The following is a 26,391-nucleotide window of genomic DNA, read 5'->3' as shown; positions in this document are numbered from 1 at the left end:
GAATGAGATTTAACCACGCCGGGGCCGGAAATAAAGGACAATTATTGTTTTTACAACGTCACGCAAGACAAGGCAGTGAGCCATCATTTAAAAGTCCACAGACATCTAAGCTAGCAGTTGTTGGATTGCTTTTGGCAGACAAGCATCATGTGCTCCCAACTCTTAAAACAACGACATGCAACAAGCAGAACAGGCAGCTCACAAGCAGCAAAAAGAGACCAGATGATCCAATAACATGTCCTTAGCGTGCGTTCAGGCCCCCCCAAACTTCACAATGCAAGCAGCATTATACGTCTGGCTAGAAAGAGATATAACCACGCATGGGGCTGGAAATAAAGGACAAGTATTGTTTTTACAAAAGTTTTTAAAGTAAAAGTGAAAATAATGCATATGTAACAATTCCCATGAAAATACAAATCTCTTTAAATTGTATATCCCGTAAACCAAACACGGGGATGGGCGAGCGAAGCGAGCCCCCTAGTCTTTAATATTTTTAAAGAATCCCCTAGAGTTCTCATTGGACTTCATTTTAAAATCTGAAAAAGAATGTGTGTGTCACTATAAAATAAATACAAAACATTGCTGTAATTTTCTTTGTATTCTCAACTTGTATCCATTTATTTATTAGGCAAAACAACTTGTGACATACAGTATATGGAGTTGCAAAATGTTGTCCAAAATATTTCAATAGTTCTTTGAGTACCAGTTTCTTACAAATAATTAGTGCAACAGTATTCAAAATGATTATTACTTTTTTATTTAAAATGGTATAAAATTGTACACCCAGGCTTTTAAAGTCAAAAAGTCAGCAGTCAAATTCAATTTTTGAACAGCAGAGTGTCTTTCCATAATTATGATATTCCTTTACAGTTCATCATGTTTGTATGTGAACTCTCTTGCAGATATGAAGCCATCACTGTCCTCATCTTCTTTCTTGAAAATGTCTTCAACCATAAATTCATTTTGGGTGTCATTTGCAGTATAGCCATGCCTTTCAAATTCTTTCCTTAGATACTCTTTCACCTGGCATACAGACAAGAAACACATTGAATCACTATTAGTACAATTGGATTATTTAGTCTATGGTGTGTATAGTATGCATATAATAGAGAATTAGTAGTGTAGTATTTGCAATTACATACAGGTAGTTAGATTACTTTTATGATAAAAAACATACAACCACACATTGTCATCCACAAAAACAATTGTCAATAACCAGTAAAAATCAAAACAGCTGCACCAAAAATGTATCCATGTTGGGATATTTCATTTTCAATTATAATTTAATGTTTATCAAATTAATTCTTAATTCTACAGTTTCATTAATCACTTTCTCATTAATCTCATAAAATGCATGGAAATATCTAGAACAGTCATGGGAAATCCTTCAGCTTTGTATACTGTATCTTGGTTAAAACCCACATTTTGCACATATAGATTAAATTCTTAAAGTAAATAAATCTTTTTAGCTGTTAACAGACATTAGATATTTTCTTGGCTTTAAATCATGGATATTAGTCTTACAAGTTTGGAAGGTTAAGGGATATATGATAGGGAGTAACAATTTATCAGCATATGATTGATATTAAGCCTGAGAGGAACAGTATTCATATTAATGGAAATGCACTCCTTCAAATATAGTTTGTATAGCATTATTTGTTAAGATAAAAACCAACAGATTGTATTTCAGAATGAAATTTTAAGTGAAAATAAGAAAAACCTTTAGACTATAAACTTTTTTACAGTAACAGTGTGTTAACCAGATGAATTCAAAACAAAAGCAAATTTCCACATACTGCTCTGAACAATTGATTGGTTAGCTGAAGATATGATTCAGTATGTGGGCTTGTTAACTACATTCCAGGCTGTAAACTTGTACTTCTTGTTGTTTGTGTAAGAATTTAACTGAGGACTATGACAACAGCCCCTTTATTACATACCTCAAATGCAACGTAGTCGATGTAGTTTTTTACTTATACTGAAAAGTGAAAGTCAAGATTAAAGTATAAACACAGTCTCACCCTTGCTTACTGATAAAAGTAATATCAAAAACGTTCCGTGCAATCTTAATTTCAGACAGAAAGCAGTCTCTCATTCAAGAATAGTTAGGGACCTGATTTTTTCCAATTTTCTAATGTATTTTCTTGTTCTCCCCGGTTCTATGTAAGCTTTACATGGATACATCTGGGCTTCTTCAAGTCCAAATACATATTAAGCTAATTATACATTGACAAATTATGAGTGATGATGATGAAAAGTACATCATCCAGGGGCTGTTCCTGTCTTACATCTAATGTTGCTTGGATTGGCTCCTGCTCACCCACAACCATAGATAGAAAATGTAGGTTTAAAAATTTATGGATGCTCCTGACACACTGTTAAGCAAATACACCTTTTCACAGATCAGTAGTTGACTGAACTGAATGGATTCAAAGGCAGCTATATGTCATTTGTATAGTTATTTTAGACAATCACAGCACAATAAAGGCAATATCTTGGGTATTTTTTGCTCTAAATTGCATTCCAGTTTGTGCAACTATTGTTTTGACTTCAAGAACTTAAATGTCTTTTATGCTGTTTGGGTCTTGTATTATGGAGATACAGTACACAGTATCATAGAAAAATAACTGGTTTTGCCCTGGTTTTAACTGTAATCCTCTGGTATCTTCGAAGTAAAGAGGCTGGATAAACTGTAAGTGAGCCTGGGAATTCTTATTTCTTATTTAACAAATTAAATATTCATTAAAGATTTTAAGCTTGTGTAGTTCTGCCAATCTTATCATTGGAAATTCATAAAAGTCACAATATATCATCTAAAAATGGAATTATCCAAATTGTAATTTTTAAAATAAAATTCACCCTGGCAAGGACATTGATGTCCACCAATAATTTATTATTAACTACAATGAGGTCAGTTCAGAGGTCAATTGGTTTATTTGCCAAAAAAAGTTCAGTCAGGGTGTTTGACCAAAAAAAAAAAAAAAAACAGTACTATAGTGTGAATAATTAAACTAAGGGTGAAAAAATATACAGTAGCTGCTTATTTATTGCATAGTCATTTACAGACAATACTTTATGGTCAAACTGCATCAGTAATATTTACTAATGACACTGCCATTACAAGGACGTCACCAATAATAAGACCATTTGCAAAGCAGATTTGTCTTCTAACTCGGTGATGCAAGGAGAACAATCTTTCATAACATTAGAACCACCAAAGACCTGGTCGTAGACACAGGAAGCAAGAGACGGGCCACACTGCCTTCTACATGGGAGAGGATGCTGTTGAGATGGTCAGCAGCTTTAAACTTCTTCAAGTCACTGTCACCAATAGTGTTGATCAGCGAATTTTGTCAAAGTGTTATTCACAGTGAATTTGCTGCATTTGCGTTCACCTTTGTTTGTCATATTATTTACTGATAATTTGGCCGGTTTAGAAGAACTTTTTTTTTTCAGCATCTCATAAAGTTTTGCAAGGCCAGAGTGACATCCCCGGGAGCTGTAGCAGACAACACTGGATAGGACCACCCCGGGTATATAATGCTGATCATTTGCATTACAGGCTGGTTATGAAGTGTGAGCATCTCACACTATATTCTTTATTGTTTGATCTCACAGAGTAACGGTCACACAGTGGTTGGCAGCACAGGATCGCGTTCACAGTACTGTTAGTCTACTGGCCGCCACACAACAGATTTAAACACTGAGTGAAAGTCGGGGACAGCAGAGAAAACTCATGCAGATATAAACAGAACATGCAGACTTCATGGAAACCAAAGATGCTAAGGCAGCTGAGAAACTACAATAGTATCAGTATTCACACCAGTTTTTTACATTTTTCATAAAAACAAGAGGCTGTAAAATGTAAAGCCATAAAGCACATTAATACTGTATATAACAGGTGAAATCAATTTAATCAGCTTAACAGATAAGTAAATGATGCAGGTTCTCAAATTTTATTTTTATGAAACATATAGAGCATAAATAACGAATCATCTCTGGATGACATCTCTGGATGACATTTGAAGTCATCTCCAAATGTTCTTGTCTTTGAGTTCCATATCAATATAAGAGAAGGGGCCCTATGCATATGTAATTAGCCACGTGGAGAATGAAAACAAACCATGAAACAGCCTGACACCACCCCTCCCCCCTCCAAACAGAGGAGACTCTGAAATAATAATAACAAAAGATTTATTACTATTTACAAGACTTTTTTTATCTTTTTGAAAGAAGAAAAAGTGCAAAGCATCAGCACAGACAGTTTGGAGAGCCCAACTTCAAAAAACAGAACGAGTCAGAGGCTTGAATCATGACACACCACTTTGAATTTTCTGCCTTTAACTCTTTTAGGGCTGTTTTTTTTTCCCCTTTTCTCCCAGGGCTGAAAATTTTTCCAAAAAAATGAGTTTTTTGAAAAGCACATAAAGCAATAATTTCTCACATAAAATCAACATAAAACGACTTATGCACTTTTTCTGACTACTGACTACGATTTTGGCATTTCCACTTTGTTTTGATGAAATACACATTTGCGTGTCTCTGACTGTATTCTTTCTACTTTGATCTCATGGTGGCACAGTGGTGCAGTCATTGGCACTGCTGCTGCACAGCTCAGGTCACCCTTTTGTTCACAATAATCGGTCCAGTATAGTTGGCAGATATTTCCCTAGCCCTCAGGAACACTTTAAAGATGATTGTAACCATTATAACTCAGTCGGATTTAGTTCAGTGAGCTTGTTCCCATGCATTTCACTGAGTTCTGTGATATTTGCAAACACTTCCATGATTTCTTGTGGCAAAGCAAACACCGCAGAGTTCGCTCAACACTAGTCACCAACAACCTGAAGTGGACCCAGCACACCCCTTTATTTGGTCAGATATCTAAGCAAAGATTAGATATCTCTATTCATGATCACCAAATTCTTCAACTGGACAATGGAGTTCTTGCTCACTGACAGCATTACATCCTGTTGTCAGCTCAAGACCACTAAAAACTACAGAGTGTGGTGAAGTCAGTAGAGAATATTTCTGTTAAGAAGAACGCCTCTGCTCAGGATATACAACACATGCTGTCTAAGTAAGGTGAACAGTATTATTGCAGAACTCCTACAGAGTCACTTTTTCTCCCTCTTCCCTTCTGGCAAACAGTATAAGACCATAAGCACTCATACCATTAGACTCAAGAATGTTTTTTATTTACAGGACATTAGACTACTCAACAGCTACTTCTACTGATGTGGCATTTAATGTACTATACCACTGTCACTAGTCTACAAGAGAAACGAAAGAATTTCATTGTAATATGTAAACATTAACAATAAACCTGAACTAAAACATAACTGAATTTTATAATACTGTGATGTTAATACAATTAAAAATATACATAATTTTCACTAGTACTTGGGTGATGTACCGTGTTAGCCATTATGAATGTAGTGAAAAGTCAAGCAAAATGACACCTTTTATTGGCTAACTAAAAAGATTATAAACATCTTGTCTGAAGAAGGGGCCTGAGTTGCCTCGAAAGTTTGCATATTGTAATCTTTTTAGTTGGCCAATAAAAGATGTCATTTTACTTGACTTTTCACACAATCATTTTCACTGAAATACTAAACACTGTCTAAATTACACTGAATGGAATTATTATGGTTAACGAAAAAGTAAGCACACCTGAATAAAATGAAAATGTCTATTTTAATATGTCTGTTTTGATGCATATATAGATTGCAACATAAAAAAAATCCTAAAGGGTTTACGCAATAGTGACAGTTGTTAAGAGTATATTTAATATAATGCAATGATGAAACCTTCTAAAATTTTTAGATAATAAATGGTGATTCAGAAATGTGAGAAAAGAAAAATAATATATGCAGAGTCTCAGTTCATAATGTGACTCTTACACTTAAATAAAAAACCCTACACACCTCCTGCTTGGAAAGTTTCCAGTCATCATTAAGATCCATTTCTTGAAAAGATTCATGAGATCTAGGTCCATTTCGAATTTCCAGCACTTCAATTTCAAATATAAGATTACTTTCTGGTGGTACTTTCCCTAAAAAGAGAGATTAAATTAACACATTTCTCCAGCTCCACATCCTTTTATTTATTTTTTTCTTAAAAACTCCTACATAATTTAAGTTAAAATTCATGACAGGATTTTACAATAAGGAAGTTGCACATACTTTGAAAAGGAAATTAAAGTCAAATTAAGATTGTAAGTGTGCAATTATCAGCAGTCTGATCCAGAACTCATTTGTAAATTAAGGTATGTATTGCAACAGGTTTATAACTAGAAAAACAATATAAAAAATTATTTACAATAATATACCAAACTGTACTTAACTGTAACAAGATTCATGAAAGATTCAGAAATTAAATTAGTTCAGTTGTTCAGATGGATTATGCATGCTTGTTTTCTTCTGTTGTCTTGCTGATCAGCAATAAATATTCATGTAGCTCTCAGTGAACATACAATATTTTAATATTGTGAAAAAGTTAAAAATAAAAAATACTGTCCATGGTTTGAATCCCAACATGAACACTGCCTGTGTGAGGTCTACACATTTCACTCATGTCTGTGTAGGATTATCTTTGGAAACTCTGATGCATAAAAACCGCTTACTTACAGGTGTACTAAAAAAATACACCTATAACGACAATTACAAGACCACCAGAATGCTACATGGTAGGGCTACTGAAGATCTGTAGACCACTAATAATAGATGCTATCTCTTGGGTAAAGCATGCAAGCTGGGTATATATAATTTGGAGACAAGTCTTTAAGGGAGACAAACACCTGAGTGGAGCAAAGGCACTTGGGGCTCCTACATTGATTTGACTGATTCCAGACCAAGTGCAGAATTCAGGGGTTGAGAGAGAGAGTGAGAGAGAAGGAGACTGGAGGTGAGAATGGGAGTGCTTTGGTAGGTATTATGGTGGGTAAAGGTCAAACCACGACCATAAACCATAAAGACCTTTTGATTTTTTCCTGTTTTTTTATTTTTATAATTTCTCCTGTTTTCCTTTTTACTCTAAATTTCCATTTACCTTTTTGTGTATCCCTGCCTTTAGTGATTATGTCAAGAACAGTGTAATGTTTCACTTATTTCTGGGCTGCTTGTGGTATTTGAAGATACTGAGGATTGGAGCAGACCCCACCAGCATAACAAATGCACAGTATCCAGCTTTTCTTTGGTTTCTCCTTAAAATATAGTATCAATCTGAACCATTTTAACCTCCTTTGTGCTATGTTTACTTCATGAAAAACAAGCCAACAAGTAAAAGTGTTATTACAGGTAACAAAAACCTGAAAAAAAACAAAAAAACACATCGTCAACATAAGCACAGTAGGAAAAGTACAGTATGTCTAGTGTCCACTGTGTACTGATGCAGATTTAGTACATACCCTTCATATAATAGGTTTTGAAGCTGTCCAAATACACAGCTTGATGTCACAATTAGGACAACAGAATCATGATTCTTTGCACACTTTATATAGTTGCTAGCACATGGTAGGGAAGAATGTCTGATCTGCTCAATGGACATGCCAAGTTTGTTTCTGTAGGTAATCCCAGCACAAGGCTTACTGACTTCCACATTTCCCTGGACATAAGCATTGACAGCTGTTGCATTAGAAACAGTGCTCAGGGGGCTAACGTCTTTCTTGCCCTTCCACTTGATCACAATAATTTTACTTTTTTGCAACAACGCTTCTTGCAACGCAGTGAACTTCATGGGACCGAATTCACCAAGCATGGCAGTTCAGTTGCAGAGTGCTGTATGCATCAGTTTCATTATCTGTGTCAATGTCTGATGACCAACTCACATTGTCATCACGATCACTTCTCATGTACCCGTCACTGAGTGTTTTGGTTGAAGGCTCTGCCCTATTCATGAATATTGATGAGTTATCAAAGAGTGGCAAAACGCATAGAAATATTCATGATTGTTTTGCAGCATGATGTTATTTTATCCAATCGATGGCAACAGCTTAACCCAAGAGACACTTTGGCTTAATTAACACCTAGGAGGTTAATATCATATATTCTTCTGGTCCTATAAGCTCCAACAAAAAAATAATTAAAAAAAAAGACACCACAACACATCTGCTTGTGAACACTTGAATTAAACACACTCAAACTTCCTCTGTTTCAAAGGAAATAAAGCAGCCCACACTTAGGTTATATAAAATAATTTTATAAGCCTTTGACACAGTGTGAAATTAGAACTCTGTCAGGTTGCCTTAACCTGTTAGATAATGTTGTAGGCAACATTTATATTTAAAAAAAAATATATATACTAGCCAACCCGTGGCGTAACATACGCCGCACTAATTATGTATTGATGGGTGAACACTTGCTGAACGACACAGTTGTCCAAATGGAGTGGGTTTGTGGATACCACTGTGAATGAATGAAAAGATTGACCTCTGGAGAGAGCAACATACAATTGTCCGTGACTGAAAGCAGGATCGTCTGTGACGATGGAGACCACGCTGGTGAAAGTTACTTCGTCGGTAGGGATAAGTTTCAGCACTTGTTCATTAAGGTGTAGCGAGTCTTCGTTGTTGACGCTTAATATAGCTTGCGTAATGAGTTGTTCCGGAGTCACAGTTCAGAAACACTTTTTTAATGTCTTTTAAGCACAGGGAAAAAAATTAACATGTGAAACATCCGTAATGTAATAAGCCACCAAGAAAAGTAACATTGCAACAATGCACGCTATGATCCGATCGCTGTAAACAGAAGTGAAAACAAAATCGAGGCCGGTGCATTCTTTAACTGCCTTGTAGCGCAATGGTAGTGCTACTGTTTTGCAGTAAGGAGACTGTGGAAGATTTTGGGTTCGCTTCCCGGTTTCTCCCTGTGTGGATAGCGCTTTGAATACTGAAAACACTGGTATATCAATGTAATGAAGTATTATTATTCTTATGCGTCCAGCGCTCTCTCTCTCGCGCGCCTGTATGCGTGCGTGTGTGTGTGTGTGTGTGTGTCGCTCGCTCGCTGCACGTGTTCCTGCAGGCATACCAGTAAGTGAATGAAAAGATGGAACTCTGGAGAGAGCAACATACAACTGTCCGTGACTGAAAACTGGTTTTGGCAGATACATGCACATCTTTTTGAAAGTTTGGCCCTGTGCCTTATCAACTGTCATCGCAAAGGCAAATCTAACAGGAAATTGTCTTCATGTTAAAGTAAAAGGCAAATTATCCGCGACAAACAAACTGTTTTACACACTGCATACCAACCCGCAGCGTAGTATATGCCGCATAATCATGTTTTTTAAGCAGAGGGAAAAAATGAACATTTGCAAAATCTGTAACTTCGCTTTCAGTAAGTATAATGCACACGCGTTTAATTTGTCAGCCACTTTTTGCCAGCCGTCTTTTCTGGTTTGGGCTGCTTTTGCAGGGTTACCGCTTGTGCATATTAAATCTTGAAATCCGTCGAGTAACTAATTAACTAACTAACACCCACCCACCCAGCTTGTGAGAAAAAAAATGTGCCCGTTCTTTCATCATTTTGTTGCAGCCTATCAAAGACTTGCTGATCATGTTTTCTAGAGTCAATATACAGTGGAACCTCGGTTCACGACCATAATTCGTTCCAAACCTCTGGTCGTAAACCGATTCGGTCGTGAACCGAAGCAATTTCCCCCATAGGATTGTATGTAAATACAATTAATCCATTCCAGACCATACAAACTGTATGTAAATATATTTTTAGGATTGTATGTAAATACAATTAATCCATTCCAGACCATACAAACTGTATGTAAATATATTTTTTTAAAGATTTTTAAGCACAAATATAGTTAATCATTACACCATAAAATGCACAGTGTTATAGTAAAAACATTGAATAACACTGACACAAACACCCAGGCTCCCTGCTCAGCTGCATTCTCTCTCTCAGCAGCATGCGACCCTCCCCAGACCCCCCCCCCCCCCTCTCTCTCTCTCTCAGCAGCACGCGAGCCCCCTCCCCCTCTGTCTCTCAGAAGCACATGAGCCCTCCCCAGCCCCCCCCCCTCTCTCTCTCAGCAGCACGCGAGCCCCCTCCCCCTCTGTCTCTCAGAAGCACGTGAGCCCTCTCTCTCTCTCTCTCTCTCTCTCTCTCTGTAACATTGCAGCAGTTGTATAAACACTTTTTTTTTTAAATGAGTTTTAAGCACAGGGGAAAAAAACCCAGCCTGCCTGCTCAGCTGCATGCCCGAGGCTCTCTCTCTCTCAGCAGCACCCGAGCCTCCCCAGCCCCCCTCTCTCTCGCGCCCCTCCCCCTCTGTCTCTCAGAGGCACGTGCGCCCTCCCTCTCTGTAACATTGCAGCAGTTGTATAAACACTTTTTTTTAAAATGAGTTTTAAGCACAGGGGGAAAAAAGGAACATTTGAACAAATCCGAACTTTATTTAAAAGCCAACCAAGATAGTAACATTGCAGGAGTTCACCATTTTTAATCAGGCGACTGACAGTAGTGGAGTCAGGCACAGAGAAGGTCAGCTGCTGAGAAAGCGTCTCGACTGTTGCAGGGTGGTGAAGCAGGTGAGACGCTAATGAAAAAGAGGCACAGGGCTTATTGGTTTTTAAAGACTGCTTCCTTCATTGTGTTTTAACCTCAGTTTTAAAGGATTGCGCGGCTCTCTCTGTCGCGCTGCCTGTGTGTGCCTCTGTCTCTCTGTGGCGCTGCCTGTGTGTGCGCGGCTCTCTCTCGGGCTGCCTGTCTGTGCCTCTGTCTCTCTGTCACGCTGCCTGTGTGTGCGTGGCTCTCTCTCGCGCTGCCTGTGTGTGCCTCTGTCTCTCTCTCGCGCTGCCTGTGTGTGCCTCTGTCTCTCTCTCGCGCTGCCTGTGTGTGCCTCTGTCTCTCTCTGGCGCTGCCTCTGTGTGAACCAAGGTTCCACTGAGGTTGACTAATGAAAAGTTAACGTGGCTCAGAGCTGCATGTGGACTGTGGCACAGACAAACAGAAATGACGGCATGTTTTCCGAGGCGTCGCGTCCAAGTTGGTGGGCGTGGCTCTGCGAGTTGTCATCGTATCCAATGGTCTTAGAGTTGGTGGGCGTGGCTCCTTCCTGCGTACGCCATGGGTGTCTTACTTGTCGGCGGCTTAGTGAATCCACGCCCCTTCCAGCGTGCTTTCCATGGGTGGCTACTTGTCTTCAGGCTTAGTGAATTATATATATAGATATTATATATATATATATTATATATATATATAATATATATATTTTTAAATATAAATATAAATAATTTAAATATAAATATATATATATTTAAAGCATGTTATATTTACTGTTCATGCTTTTATACGATAGATAGATAGATAGATAGATAGATAGATAGATAGATAGATAGATAGATAGATAGATAGATAGATAGATAGATAGATAGATAGATAGAAATACTTTATTAATCCCAAGGGGAAATTCACATACTCCAGCAGCAGCATACTGATACAAAAAACAATATTAAAATTAAAGAGTAATACAAATGCAGGTAAAAATAGACAATAACTTTGAATAATTCATATTGATAATATTTTGAAATATTCATGTTGCTTAAAGAATGTTAAGAATATGCATTTTTGCCTATGCAGGAATCTACTCTGTGCTACTAGTGAAGGATAAAAGACACAAATAGCAGAAGTAGAACATGTAAAAGAATCATGCTCTATGCCATCCATTTAAAAGTTTACAACATGTAAAGCAGAATGTTATGACTTTACACGGTACAGCAGTTGTTAGTAGCAAAAATGGCATAGCTTATTAAATCCTAAAATACAGAAATGTAATGTTATTCAGTTAGGTGAATAAGTGAATATGTTACACATGCAGTTACCTTTATATAAGTACCAGTAGAAAGTAAAACATTAGAATGAAAGTTTTTTCAACTTTTCTTGAAACTTCTCTCCTTATAGATACATGCAGCCACTACCAACAATGCAACTACGTGCTATTAAAAGAAAGAAAGATGTTTTTAGTAACAGCAAAATGATAATGCACATTAAAAAAAAAAATCTAAAAATAATGAAGTCAGTTAACTACAGCCTACTCCTTTGCTACTGTGTATGATAAGTTTTTTTGTTCTGCCTATGAGAATGAAAAGATTCTGCCTCGTTTTATTAGATTTTATAGTAACATAATAATATTAACAGTATGTGTCTGTTTTTACAGTTTAGAAAGTGAGCCAATGATGAAGTATGTACAGTACCATGAAATGTGTAGAAGACTACATTTATAATGGGTAAACTCTAAAAAGTGAGTCAAGTAAAAGTAAAAAGTTTTGTTTTTAAGATATTGTAGCAATAACTTTTAATTGTAAGTTAATGTAAATTTTAATATTATTTATTTAGATCTGGGATAACCTGAATTTACCTTTGCCCTCTTTTCCATAACCAAGCGCTGAAGGGACTGTTAGTTTTCTTTTTTCTCCACTGCACATGTTCTTCATTCCTTTATCCCAACCTTTGATCACTTCTCCAATACCAAGAGTGAACCAAACTGGTTGGCCATTGGCATGTTTTCGACTGGGATTAAAAAAAATACAACATAAGAAGCAACTAAAAACTCAATTCAGTAAGCAGATAATTACAAAGACAACACCTGACAAGAGTTACAATGAATAATTTAATCAACTATTTTCAATGCTGATTTATCTTTCCTTTTCCTTTCAATACATTAGAAACATGCACAGTCAAGGTTTTCAGTAATAGGTTTCCGACTCTAACAGGGGAGTTGGGTTTTAGTTTTACTGTCACCTAGGCACACATACAAGTAGATATCTTGAAAAATGCCAAATATGAGCAACTACAGGCATCTCAGAACCAAACAATTGTTTTAATTGGTAAATATGACTCAGCTTCAATATTAGACAGAGTGACAGACATGCAGACAAACAATACTTTATTGGTCCCACAGGGTAATTTAGCTATTTACTAAATGTTGTAATCTCAAGGAATATAATAAACACCAGGAACCTTCTCCCTGAAAATATATGCAAGAATTACAAAAAAAGAACAAAAACATTTCAACTTTGCTAAAGCTAAGAGATCAATCACAGAAAGGCATTGTAAAAGGGTATTATCATAGGTATAAAGGAGCTCCAGTGGCACTGAATAATGTGTAAAGGTACTCAGTGATAATGCGTCACAGAGTGGATGTCAGTTTTTTCTTCAGTTTCTCCTCCACTACTACATAAGCAGATCGAGAATGCATCCCTGAACTGTGCTTGTCTTCATAATCAGCTTGTCTATTCGGTAGACCTCTCCTGAAGTGATGTTACCAGCCCACTGCAACATAGAAAAATCACACTGGCTACCACAGAATTATACAATATGTAAAGGATGTCACTACCAAGGTTAAAGAAATACTGTGCCCTGAGATTCCTTATATAGTACCTGTGTGTCACTAGACCAGTCAAGCCTGTCATTGATGTGGGCTGATCTGTAGCAGTGCACCATGTCCACATTGCAGATGCTGAGCTTGCACCTTACCTTATTCTCAATAGACACTATTAATGCAGAATCTTCAAAGTGGTGATAGATAGATAGATAGATAGATAGATAGATAGATAGATAGATAGATAGATAGATAGATAGATAGATAGATAGATAGATAGATAGATAGATAGATTTCTCTTCTTACAGAAAAACATAAATAGGTAGAGAAGTAAATAAATAAATATACACACACACTTTGGTCTGAACACACACCAGTATGACAACCAAGCAAGAAAATTAAAACTTGTGATAAAATGATTAGTAAAGTCTGGGTTTAAATTTTGCACCAGGTCATTCTCTACGTGAAGTTAACACATTCTCAAAGTTTGTGTGCTTTTTTTCTAACACATCTCCAAAAATGTGTGTGTTAAATTGATTAGCAATTCAACACTGACTCTATGTATGGCTGCATGTAAGAGTGGATCCTGGGCTAGTTCCTAACTTGTTCCAAAATGTTTTTGCTAAGAAAGGCTCCAACCTTCAGTGACCCTGAATTGAATTAGGCAGGTCTGTGAATCTAATGTTATAATTTGTACCCAGCAGATTTCTTGCTCCACACACATACAAACACTATTCTAAATTGGTCTTGATTGAAAGCATGTGAGATCTGATAAGTTCTGGAAACTCAAAAAACATTTAAGTAGCGGCAACCTAACTAAACCTACCCGCACTTGTGGGTTTCTTATAGAAAAATATATAGGGGAGAAAAAGAAGAGCTGTGTCATCAGCTGAGCATCAAATAAATCACAGAGGCTGATGACATGACCAAGAACACAATAACAGGAAGAAGAGGAGGAAAACTTAGTGTCAAAAATATAAAGAAAAGGGAAAAACCAATGACATCTAGTAAGCGTCAAGCAAATCGCTGAGGCCAACGACGTGACAAAGAACACCAAAAAAGGCATGCGAGTATGAACAGTGCCATCTGATGAGTGTTAAGTGTGGGATGCACAAGAATGACAAAGTGTAGTGCATGCAACTGGAAGTCTGCATTTCCTTAGATACTTTATTTATTTGTCACATACATAGTTATACAGGACAACACGCAGTGAAATGCATCTTTTCGCATACCCCTTGGGGTCAGAGCGCAGGGTCAGCCATGTTTCACTAGTCAGCAAAAAATATGCATGGGAACACGTTTGAAAAGTGTGAATTGCACTAACTGTATTAAAGATCATTTTTTCCCCCTAAACACGGAAACGAGTAAAATAATTTTTAAAAATCTGCTTAGATTGAAGCAACCCATTTAAGTAAAAATACCTGTCTAGTTGTCAATGACGCTAGATGGAAGGGCTGTTCGTAAGATTCCCATTTTTTAAATGATATAAAGCTTTTTTGGGGTAAAGGTACAATAGTAAATTTACATCCAATATAAAATGGGTAAGAACGAATATCAACGGAGAGTGTTATCCCCCAAGATAATGAGATCCCTTATTTAAATTATTTTTCAAGTAAATAAAAACAAAATTGTGAAAGAAAATAAATTGAAAACACATACATTGGGTCTCTATACAGTAGAATAGCTTGTGTATTTTAAGATCATTGTAAATGATCAACAAATACTTTGACATGACACGTGGCAAGCTACAAGGTGCAGCACAGTTGAGTTTACTTTGCTTACATTTGACAAACCGCTGCCATTCGTGTTTATCTTAACACCTTCATTCAACGGTTGCTTTTTGAATCAGTTCTTTACAAGGGAATGCATAAAATGTAATACATCGATTTTATTCCAATTTAACATTGCTACCGTAATTTAAAAACAGTCATCTTGGTGACTATTCTAGCATTACACGATGGAGCCTCATGGTCTCTGTAACTTACAAACGGTTTTGCTCTAATAGGCTTCGTTACAGATTCCTTTATGCCTCGTATTCCAGACCGATGTCTAGTAAAATAATGTAAGATCATCTTATGAATACTTTTAATTTCAATAAGACCGACATTTCGGAACATTCAATACAGTTACAAAGGCAATTAACACGTCAATATTATGTAAAATAACCGAGTTAGTACAGCCGACTTTTACCTTGAGTGAAAAAGCGTGCCGTTACTTTCCAAATAGCCATCATAATGAACTAAAAGCATGTCTCCATACTTGGATTTCCTCGGGCATACAAACGGTTTTTTCAGGACCTCTATTTTAACCTCGGGGTCGGGCAGTTTTGCCCCGCTTGAATACCCCAGCAGTAAAGAACAGAACGCGTTCAGTAATACGAGAAACATTTATGCACAGTAATCCTTAGATCCAGACGGGATGAAAATGCATCTGCTATAGTCTTCCTCCTTTAAACATTACAACTGAGTTGACGTGGCAACCTAAAATCGGCATCTATAGCTACGCTTTAGCACACCGCCCAGTACGATCATAAGGCGGTACTAAGGAAGGATATGGGGCGGGGAGAAGGGGCGGAAGTTTGAGTTATATTAACATAGGGGCGGACTATTCCATGTATGGGAAGCCGTTAGGCTCAAACCTGTTTTTGGCCTGCTCTAGCCATTTAGATATATACATTCGTTTTAGTATATAGTTGCACAATTAAAAGATATTACTTTGATGCATTCATACAATAACATGCCAGGTAAGCATCATACGATAAAAGTCAAAGACGAATGCCTTGAGACTAATAGAAACCAGACATCCTTCTGTAGTTTACAACTCCGAGTTTGACTCATGTATGACCCAAACGGCTGTCCATAGAGTTGCCTACTATGACTTGAGAGAGGCGTTCCCGGCGATGACGTAGTCACAACATGCTCACTCTACCCACTCTAACCGCCGTGGGTGAGGGTCAAAGAGGTTTTGTTCCCTGCTGCAGGACTGTCCGTCAGGCATAATCCGCCCCTTCCATTGGTGTTAAAACTGGTGACGTATGTGTCCAAGTGTGAAAAACGCTGAACAATATGTAATATTAGTCTCTTGCTTTAAGCATGTCCCGTAACGGGAGATAAAGGAGCACCATGGAAGGAATGTTGTACAAATGGACCAACTACTTAAGTGGTATGTATAACGAGGGGTGGCTGGCACTACAACGCCCCTTTTCGATTCGCGAGTAGACATGCTGCCGTGACCTATCTTTCATCAATTTAGTTTATTACGGTTTTTAATGTTCGTTCTTTATAACCTGTGTAGTGGTTGTTTACGTTGTTGTCTCATTATTACGTGCTCTGTGTATCACAGCTATACAACGAATTTACCTGCGGAGTTTCCATTTGACCCATTCGCATACCGTGCTTCTTCCTTGTCACTGGTTGACGTGACAACGTTAAAATTACCAGATGAGAGTGCTAGAGTGATTTGGGTCAAACAGCGACTTCAGTTGGACATATGACTTTCCTGGCATTCTCAAAGTTCACTCAACCCAAAAAACAATTATAAGAGTAGCGGCACGTATATTTAACGGTTTTAGGATTAATTAAATTCAAATAAACCGCGGGATTACTCTTGGGATATGTCAATATATCCCTAAGGTGTTTGGCAGCCCTTCAGATTCGCCCAAACTTGTTTTTCGGACATACCACAATTAAGTTTTCAGTTGTACTGTCGGTGAAATTTGATTTCTACCGTCCACATAGTGTGTATTTAATGACATTCAGGATCATAGTCTTAGAAACCGAGCATTGATATACAACATAATGTAGCAAATAAGGCGATTAACTGCTGAAGCATTTTCATTCCATCTATTTTCATAATCTGATTTTCTTGGTCAGACAGGTCGCCAGACTGAGCCAGTCTGGATTATGAGATAGTTCAATGTGTGATGCCCACATACATTGTAGTCCAGCATGGTACAACCTAGAATAAACTTAAAGAAAATAAAAATGAGAACAGGGTTGACCTTCGTGTATTTTTTGTGTTTTTTGTATTATATTCCACTTTATGTCCAGCCTGATGTACAGTAATTTTTATCATAATTATAAAAACATATTCCTTTACATACTAGACCAGTGTTCCTTAAACTTTTTGAGACTGCTAAACCCTTACAGAAAAATGTATCTTTCTGAGTACCCCATTGAAGGAAAAAAAAAAATTAAAAAAGGTGAAAAAATGAAACAATAAAATATGTATGCATAATGTAAAAATATGTTTTACGTTTCAAACAAGATAAATGTAAATGCACAGTCTTAAGAAGAAGGATGCACTGGCATGGATTGACATAAATCATCATTATGTAGTGTAAGGTTAATATTTAGTGAAAGGTTTTATTGAAGATAACCTTAATTTAAGTGTCATGTTCAGTCAAATGCAATGTTTTGTTTATGTTGTAGTGACAGTCAAAAATCCACTTTTGCATAAGTACATAGAAGGAAAATGGAGTAGGATTCTAAATGCCTTTTCACTTGTTTTTCCACATTCATAATTCTTACCCCAGATTTATCAAGAGGTAAATTACAGTTCAAATTTTTCAACATAATGTCTGAGTAAAGATCAGCCAACTGTGGACAGAGCATTCTTTACTTGTTCATTGACACTAAATATTTCCAGAACCCACAAAACCCTTTCTTGGGTCCTGACTGGAAAGAAAATAGATTTCAAATTTAAATTTCTTTGGAGAATTGTGCAAGGTCATGGTTTTTGTTTGAGAGAAATATAATTATTTCTGTTCTCAGGTCACTAATACTTTTTAATAACATTTTATGAGGGGAGCCCGTTTTCATCACAAAACATTGCAAAAAGCCTAGAATTTAAATTACTAGACTTTATAAAATGGACAGCCTTAACAGCTATTTTAATACTTCATTCAACTCAGCACTTATGCTTTTGCTTGCTAGCATTGTCTTAGGTATCATACAATGTGAGCTTTTTAGATTTGCAGCTAATTATTAAAAATCTGAGACTAATCATATACTTATGTTTACCAACAATATTAGCCACAACATTGTACAAACTGAAATACAGTCTACAAATTATAAATCGGCACTTAAGAAGTACTCAGACAAATCTAGAAAATGTATACCTTTTAGAGTTGTATGATTTTTTTAATTTGCAGCAGTTCAAAAATTTTTCTTTAATGTAATTTTTATCCCAGTCTACATACCTAGCATAGATAAGTAACAACTATTTTTCATAAATATCAGTCAACTCATCTAACTGAATGGCATAAGGCATTTTAATTTAATTAATAAGTTGCTGATGAATATCTTCGCTCATCATAAATTGTATTATTGTATTGCTTTTAATTTGTCGGAAATTTTATCTTTAAACATTGTCTGGCAGACATCCAGCATGAAAGGGATAATTATGTCTTCTCCTATGATAAAATTATTTTTGATTTTGCAAAACATAATTATATCATAAACTTAGTTTTAAGAGCTAACTCATTTCCTATACCAGTAGATGTACATTCTGTCATAGTTTTTTGAGATTTAAATTCATTTTCTTTCCCTTTAAAAAACTCGGCTGACATTTTCTATTATTATTGGTATTATTGGTGTTTTGTATACAAATTCCTTTTAAGTTTTGCCAAAACCATTGCCCTGTTAGACAAAGCCTCTAAACAAACAACTTATTGAGGACAGTCATCTATATGTGTGAAGCCAAATGCTATATGTGAAAGAGATGTGCTAGTAGTACACCTTTGAAAATTGGAATGCTCATGTTTAAGTCACTTGTGGATGGTGTGTATTCCTCCATACTTTCAGCTGCATAATCCTCACTTACATTGAATTTCACCAGTTGACAATATTTGCTCCTCTGCATTGCTATCTGAAGTATGTTTTCTTAGATTTAAATCACTTGATGACAATGTTGTTTCCTCCGGACTGTCAGCAGTAGCACCACTAACTTGTACTGTTGTAGGAAAATAAATCTAACATGCATTGTCTACTCATATCAGTAAAAAAAAAATCAAAACATAATCAAAACATGATACTTTGATGAATGCAACTAGATGCATGATGATGAATGCTATGCTGCAGGAGTTAAGCTACAGAAATGTTTAGTAACTGTCAGATGCAGAAGCTCTGCTTTCTGGATTGGGTGAACTCAGATCAGTGCTATGAAAGACACAATCAATGTTTTGTTGACTTCAGGCTCTTTGCTGCTCATTTTTTCAGCAGCAGCAACTGAAACAAAGTACTGTATAATGACTGATGGCTTGCAGAACTCTGATCATTTTTTATACAGCTCTGGGGTTCAAAGAACACAGTTTAAGAACCCCTGTACTAAATAAAGCAATTTTAGATGGATGAATAATTAAAATCCAGCACTGTTAATTTCAGCACAAGGAGCATATGAACAGCTTTGTAACATCACAGCTTAGGTAACGTTTGGATTTGAATAACTACTATGCAACAAGTTGTGTAAAAAGCGTGTATTAGGTGTATAAGTAGCCAAACAAAACCACAGAAGTAATATCTGTAAATATGAGGTAGGTATTTATATAATTATATAAAATATGTAAACAGCGAGAGAGTATACAATCCCAAAACTTAAAATTGATAGCTATCATAGCATAACACAAGAACATCAAATAATCCCTCAGCAGTGACAGTACGCCATGTCAAATGTTAAAATAAAGAGAGCATGAGAGAGTGAAACATTTCAGTTGTTAAGGTAAAAGGAAAGAAAAGCTGAAAACAAAAAATGAATACAAATGTGAAAAAATAAAAACATATTAGCGGGTTTTGTTCTTCACCAATTTGCAGACTCTAGGCACATTTGTCAAGCTACCAATAATCTTCACACATATTGTTTAGTAGAGATTATCACCAGCTCATTAATTTAACATAAATGACTCAACAACAACATAGTGTTCAGAAATGAAAACTGTACTGTATATCTCTACTATGTAAAGTGACAGGTAAGTTATTGTCAACAAAATGCAAACACCTGAGAATTTAGTTGAAATGTTTTTCACTTATGATCCACTATCCATAAGGTTTTTTTATGTAAAGATTTAGTTGATCAGTACATTTCAACTTTAAGCTTTTAAACTAGACCTTGTAATTGACAACAGACCACGTGTGCATTCTAACACTGGGTTTTAGTGTGTGCTCCTGGATTAGTTGCTGTGCACTTTTGCTTGGCTTAGACACAATTACATTTAACATGCCATCACTTGTATCACTTTGATCGTCTGTATCCAATATATCTGTCTTTTGCCCTGAAGATCCAATAAATGGCAGCATTAAAAGTTGTCACATCACATACATAAAGAGGGGGTCACAGTTACCATTTGAACAAAATAAGCACCTTTGTATACTTCACTACCACTAGAACTAAAATCTATCATGCTGTCATTATTCATTGCTGAACAACTTTCACAATTAGTTGCCATCAGTCAGCCACTGTTTTAATGCAAAAGCCCAAACTCAGAGATGAGCTTAGTTTGTGGCTACCGGTGGATGAGTCTTGGGGATAACAGTAAAATGCTAAAAAGAACTGGATCAGCCAGTCTAGTGGCAGGAATATTTATCTGAAAAGCAAGTAGCAAATATTTTGTTATATATTGAGACTAATTTCAGGGGCCCTGTATCCTGCTATGGTTAGCCCATGCAGAAGTCCATCCATGCTTATTTATCCGCATCAAACAGAAAAGAGTACACCATAATTCTGAGTTTAATAAAAATAAATGGATGGAATTAATGTGATATTAGTAAGATAGCTAGGTTATTGTTAAAGTAATAAATAAGTATATTATACACCTTCTGTCAAAGGAGGAAGAAAGAAGCACAACACAAAAAAATATAATTATATTCAACCAGGCAGTTTCTGTGCTTAACAAAAAAAAAAAAAAAAAACACCAGTCAAGTACATCCTGTTCATTTTTTTGCTTGTTAAATTTATCAAATTTTATTAAAGTAATAAGTAGTACGGTTTTCCAGGAATATTTACCTACGTTATATTATAATCAACACTTAATACCCATGGGCTATGCAAACAAAAAATCTTTCAGAATTATGTAATTGTTAGCTCCTCGCAAAGAGTAAAACATCAAAGTGAAATAGAACAAAGGTAGAAGATTGGCAGACTTATTTAGAACACCTTTAATAAATTCATGTTACATTCTCAAGAAGCTTTATACTGTTTCTAGTAAGGAAAATGTTATTTTTTTGTAGTTTTAAATAATATATGACATTGAAATATCTGTCTGGTTTTTGGAGGATAGACTAGGATTTTTCAAGCTGATGAAGATAAGTTAATGGGTGAGCAATTTAATAATTGCATAACTTGAATAATTTATCATTTTTCAGTTTATCATTTTGTAATTGTTGCATAATCTTGTCCAGTCTATTTGATAAATACTGTAAGTGAATAGCACTTTCATAAAATGATCATGGTGCAAGACAATCCTAAAACACATGACCTAGTAAGGCAGGTGAGTGATGACATTGTTGGAAGTTGGATGTCTCTGATTTATTATAAAATAATTTCAATCAAAAAGATGTGTACAGTACACAGTTTTAAGGTGAATTGCACCTTTTTTATCTTTTAGGTTGGCAGCCACGATGGTTTGTACTAGAAGGAGGGACTTTGTCATACTATGACTCTGAAGATGATGCTTGGAAGGGATGCAAAGGCAGCATCAAAATGTCTGTGTGTGAAATACAAGGTATGAGGAAGCAGAGCTGGTCATGCCTGTTTTGTAAGGCACTGGATGATGTCTTTTGTGTATGATGTAAAGAGCAAGAGTTTGTATTCCAAATAAAGTGGGATCACACTCCTCAGTCTCACAGATCTAGATGGATCAATGCAAATTCTGTGCTGTTCATGGAACAGTGGACCAGTACTTTTTTGTGCAGTGTTACTTGAAGGGGTCATGTGAATTTGCCTGCCCTTCTAAAAGTGCATTATGCATTTGGAAGAAATCTTATGACTGTGTACCCTATGATATCTTGTGCAAAGCGCTACACAAGCATAGTTTTGGGACTGCTGCTATGTGTTCTTCAATTCCTGTATTTGTGGAACAAAAATTGAATTCTGTTTAGACACTTGAAGTTTGGGTAGATTCATTTGGGTGTATATGCAGAAATATGCCAAGGGTACATTTTGTATACAGTTTGGAAAGCTAAAGGGTGAATCCCTACTCTTGGCCGGTGACTCATTGCTCTTGGCCTTATAAGTTTGTGAACTCTGTTACTTACCGGAGTACTTACTAATCACTCACTATGATTAGTCTGGATGTAAATTAGCAACTCCAAATGTGAGGTCATGGTCTTCTCACTAAATAGACCAGCTGCCTACTTACAGGTTAGAGGATTGCAGTATTACCATTTTAAACCTCAGAGTCAAAAAACCTGAAAAATGCAGTTAAATGTTAAGAAAAACCTGCTCTTGTAGTCACCAGCAGTCAACATACAGTTTATTTTCTGTCATGTATTCTTCTGTTTAATGGAGCTCTGATTTAAAAACTGCAGAAAAACAAAAAAAAGCAGACTGCACAATTAACTAGTGGCAGCTCTTTTATTGAGTGATCTTTTTGTTTGATTTTAAATTATTAAGCTATTTGTTTTATGGTATTGTTAATGTAGTTACTGTATATTTACTGTATCAGTAAATTAACATAGATTTGTTATTTTGTTTACATTATTCTGATAAAAGTTCTTTAAAAAAGGACCAGTTTTGCAGTATACAGAATATGGCATGATGTGTTGAGAGTCATCATGAAGTGGCACTCTACAGGAAAAAAAATCAAGTTTTTCCACCAGATTCATTTTAGAAATTTCTTTTTATGCTAGAGTTTTCTTAATTGTGCTTCTACCATTATTCCTGAAAAAATGCAGTGGAATGTTTCTTATACTTGCTGCTTTTTCTTTTTCAGTTCATACAGATAATACAAGGATGGATTTGATCATCCCAGGAGAACAGTGCTTTTACCTAAAGGCAATAAATGCAGCTGAAAGGCAAAAAATGGTTAGTCGCTTTAGGGACAGCAAAGGCCTGTCTAACAGATAGTCGAACAAAAAAAGAAAAAGGTAGGCTTTTGTTAAGTAATTTGTCAGTTTTATCTTTCTTATACTCTGAAAATTGTTTTTTTTTTTCCATTTGCTAATATTTTTTAAATATTGTCTACACCTGCATTCCACTTTGCTCAAAACCCAGTCCAGACACTATCCGTTAAGGTCTTGGAAGTTCTCACTTTGTCTCCCCTCTGTTTTCCTCTGACACCATAGCAATGTGCAAATTAACCTAACTGGAAAAAACCCTGCCATGAGTGTGTGTGTGCGCGCGCACTGTATTGAGGGCATGTCCCATCCAGGACTGTTTCCTACCATGTATTTAATCTCCTACCAACGCTATGCTCATCTGCCTGAACTGGATTAAGGTGTTTTGATAACAGATGGATTGCTTAGTTTTTTATTCATAGACATATTTGTGTTTTGCTTAATTTCTTTAAACAGAAATATATTTTTTGATGACTCCTAATTTGCTTTTAGCAATTATAGTTATAACTTTTTAACATTTCCTCTAATTTCTTTATAGTCATATTTGTTAAAGGCAAATAAGTCAGCTGATTTGATTTTTATAAACTTCTTCCAGTGGGATAGCATTTGGTTCCCGAAAGCCCTTTATATATAAAAAAGCAAGTTAGGATCAATGAGTGGATAGAACTGTTTTTCAAATATACTTTTCTTGAAATGTTTGTTGGTTACAGAGATGGAAACAGCTTCTTGTTTTGCTGTTTCCACTTTTTCATATTCCTTTAGAAATCTGAAATATTCATAATGATCATTTGCACTTTTACTTTCCCTTAAGAATATCCATTGATAGCTAGTTTCAGTTTAACAAAATGCCATGCAGTTCTTATTTGACATATTTAGCAACCAACCTCACCCTTTTGCGCACTAAAGTTTCTTTTCATTTATTGTTTTTTCTACGTTGCATTTAGTGGTCCAAAGGATCCATTAGATATTGTATTTCTTTGGTTAATGAATTCTAAAATAGTGATGGTTTCTAAATACAGTAACACCATAAGAACATTAGATCTTGCCAGTAGTTAGCAAGAATTATGTGTAACTTTTACACTATTAACATATAGTATATTATGTGGTATTACATTCATCTATTAATTAGCAACGTTCCAAATAAAAGTGCTTGGGAATGTTACCTTAGAAAGATTTTTTGTGTACAATGCAATACGTAATGTATTTGTTTTGTTAAGTGGTTTGTGATGGTGACTCCTATGAAATAAAGCAGTGATATGAATGTATATCTATCACTTTTCAGAAGTATATGAAAATACAGAAGCACTGAAAAAGAAAATGTCTGAGCTCAGACTGTACTGTGATCTTCTTCTTCAGCAAGTTAATACAGTTAAGGAATGCCCAGTACCAGGAAGATTGGAGTCTAACACAGTCATTGATGTGAGTATGTTAATCATTTAGCTATTAATTTTCAATGTTGAAATAAATATGATAATCTTTTCAGTTTATTTAACACTTCTTCCCTTAGGCACAACTTTCTATTACCTTCTAGACTTAACATAATATTAAACTTTTTTTTTTTTACTTTTCTATTGTTATTGATGTAAACTTCACTTAATTCAAACAAATTTACCATACTGGCATTATGACATCTGAATTTGCTACTATACTGAAGGAGGAAATCTAGTTTTTGCTTTTTTTTTTTTTTTTTTAAGTAGGTACTGTGGCCAACATTTTTTTTAATGAGGTTGATATTTAAGCATCTCTGTCTCTACACCTCTGCAAATGAGTGAGGTCTGAGAATAAAATAATAACATATAGACTTCATACCAGTAATCCAAGAATGGCAATCACTTACTGTTCACATGCGCGTCGGTGCGTCCGTGCATAAATTAAACTGTCGTTTAGTAATATAGACATTGTACACTGATGCTAACAGGCTGATATTTTTCTTGACATATGTTAATTTAACCCACACTCTTCCTTTCAAGCAACATTTTAGTTTAATGCTAGAATCACTGAAGCTGATGATTTTTTTTTGTTGTCCCTGACCACCTTAAATTTTCCTGACATAGGCCAAGAAACTAGTAGTTCCTTATCACTGCGCTAATATCCTGCTTTTGCTTTGCAAATGTGTGGTTTAGCAGGACACAGTCTGCTACACCCCCTACCCCCCATTCAGTCAGATGAAGGCATCGCCCTGCTGCAGTCCTCACAGATCAAGTCTTGTGCTGAAGTGTTTATCTGGTGATGCCTTTGTAAGGAATTATATAGGTAATGAAATACCATGATTTGAAATACATACATTTCATGTGTGTTCCGTGTCTACAATGATCTGTGGTAAATATAGAATGACAGAGGAAATGCGAGGCAAGAAATGCTGAACACATGGCTAAAACAGAAAATGTTTTCATATGTTATAGTAATAATAACATAATTTTGATGTGAAGTGTAGTATGTGTGAAGACTGTAGCCCAAATATCCAAGAAATACTTTCATAAAAGGTGTAACAAAACAAGTATGCTTTTATTAAGATAAAACTGAAGAAAAAGAAATTGCTCAATCGACATGTTACTGAAGTCCAACTGTCAGTCAGTACAAAGTAAAAGATGGTTGCATTCATGTTTGTCTGCGTATTTCATTTTCAATCAGTTGTCACAGTGGTAATGCTGCTCTGTCACGGATCTGTTGCAGATGGCACAATGTCTATTCTTGGATTCTTTAATAAAACTGAATTTTGAATGATTTTTTTATTCAGTTTTTATTCTTGGATTCTTGAATAAAAAAAAAATCGTTCAAATTACATGTTGATGTGAAGTTCTGTGTTCAAGGAAAAGTAACATCCACCACCAAGAAATGATTGAGCTGCATTGTGTGTCTGCTTTAATCGCTTCAGCACTAACTTTTACAAGTACAATAAATTTACACCGGCTGTTACAGACTCAAATCAAATGTATGTTTTATTATATAATAGTAAAAATAATAGCAGCTCACTAATCAAAACGGTGAGGAGAGGGAGAGGAGAACC

At 35.8% G+C, this 26,391-nt stretch overlaps 2 protein-coding genes across 2 annotated transcripts in view; one reads left to right on the top strand and one right to left on the bottom strand.

Moving 5' to 3' along the window:
• Positions 1-588: 588 nt before the first annotated feature.
• Positions 589-15,876, bottom strand: fkbp14 (FKBP prolyl isomerase 14). The gene is made up of 4 exons (XM_028818215.2): positions 15,526-15,876; positions 12,373-12,524; positions 5,928-6,055; positions 589-1,023 (listed from the first exon to the last, which is right to left on the bottom strand). The coding sequence occupies exons 1-4, from the start codon at positions 15,720-15,722 to the stop codon at positions 865-867; spliced, it is 636 nt and encodes a 211-aa protein (XP_028674048.1). The 5' UTR covers positions 15,723-15,876; the 3' UTR covers positions 589-864.
• A 359-nt stretch (positions 15,877-16,235) lies between these two features.
• The window catches only part of plekha8 (pleckstrin homology domain containing, family A (phosphoinositide binding specific) member 8), a 37,044-nt gene continuing 26,888 nt past the window's right edge, over positions 16,236-26,391 (top strand). Inside the window, 5 exon segments of the mRNA XM_051936152.1 lie at positions 16,236-16,497; positions 21,935-22,051; positions 23,261-23,346; positions 23,348-23,414; positions 24,667-24,803. Of these exon segments, the coding sequence (XP_051792112.1) occupies positions 16,458-16,497; positions 21,935-22,051; positions 23,261-23,346; positions 23,348-23,414; positions 24,667-24,803 (447 nt within the window). The 5' untranslated portion in view covers positions 16,236-16,457.

Source organism: Erpetoichthys calabaricus, chromosome 13, assembly GCF_900747795.2.
Source record: "Erpetoichthys calabaricus chromosome 13, fErpCal1.3, whole genome shotgun sequence".
In the NCBI taxonomy this organism is placed as follows: domain Eukaryota; kingdom Metazoa; phylum Chordata; class Cladistia; order Polypteriformes; family Polypteridae; genus Erpetoichthys; species Erpetoichthys calabaricus.
Note: the sequence above shows the minus strand (reverse complement) of the source record. Positions and strands in the feature narration are given on the sequence as shown.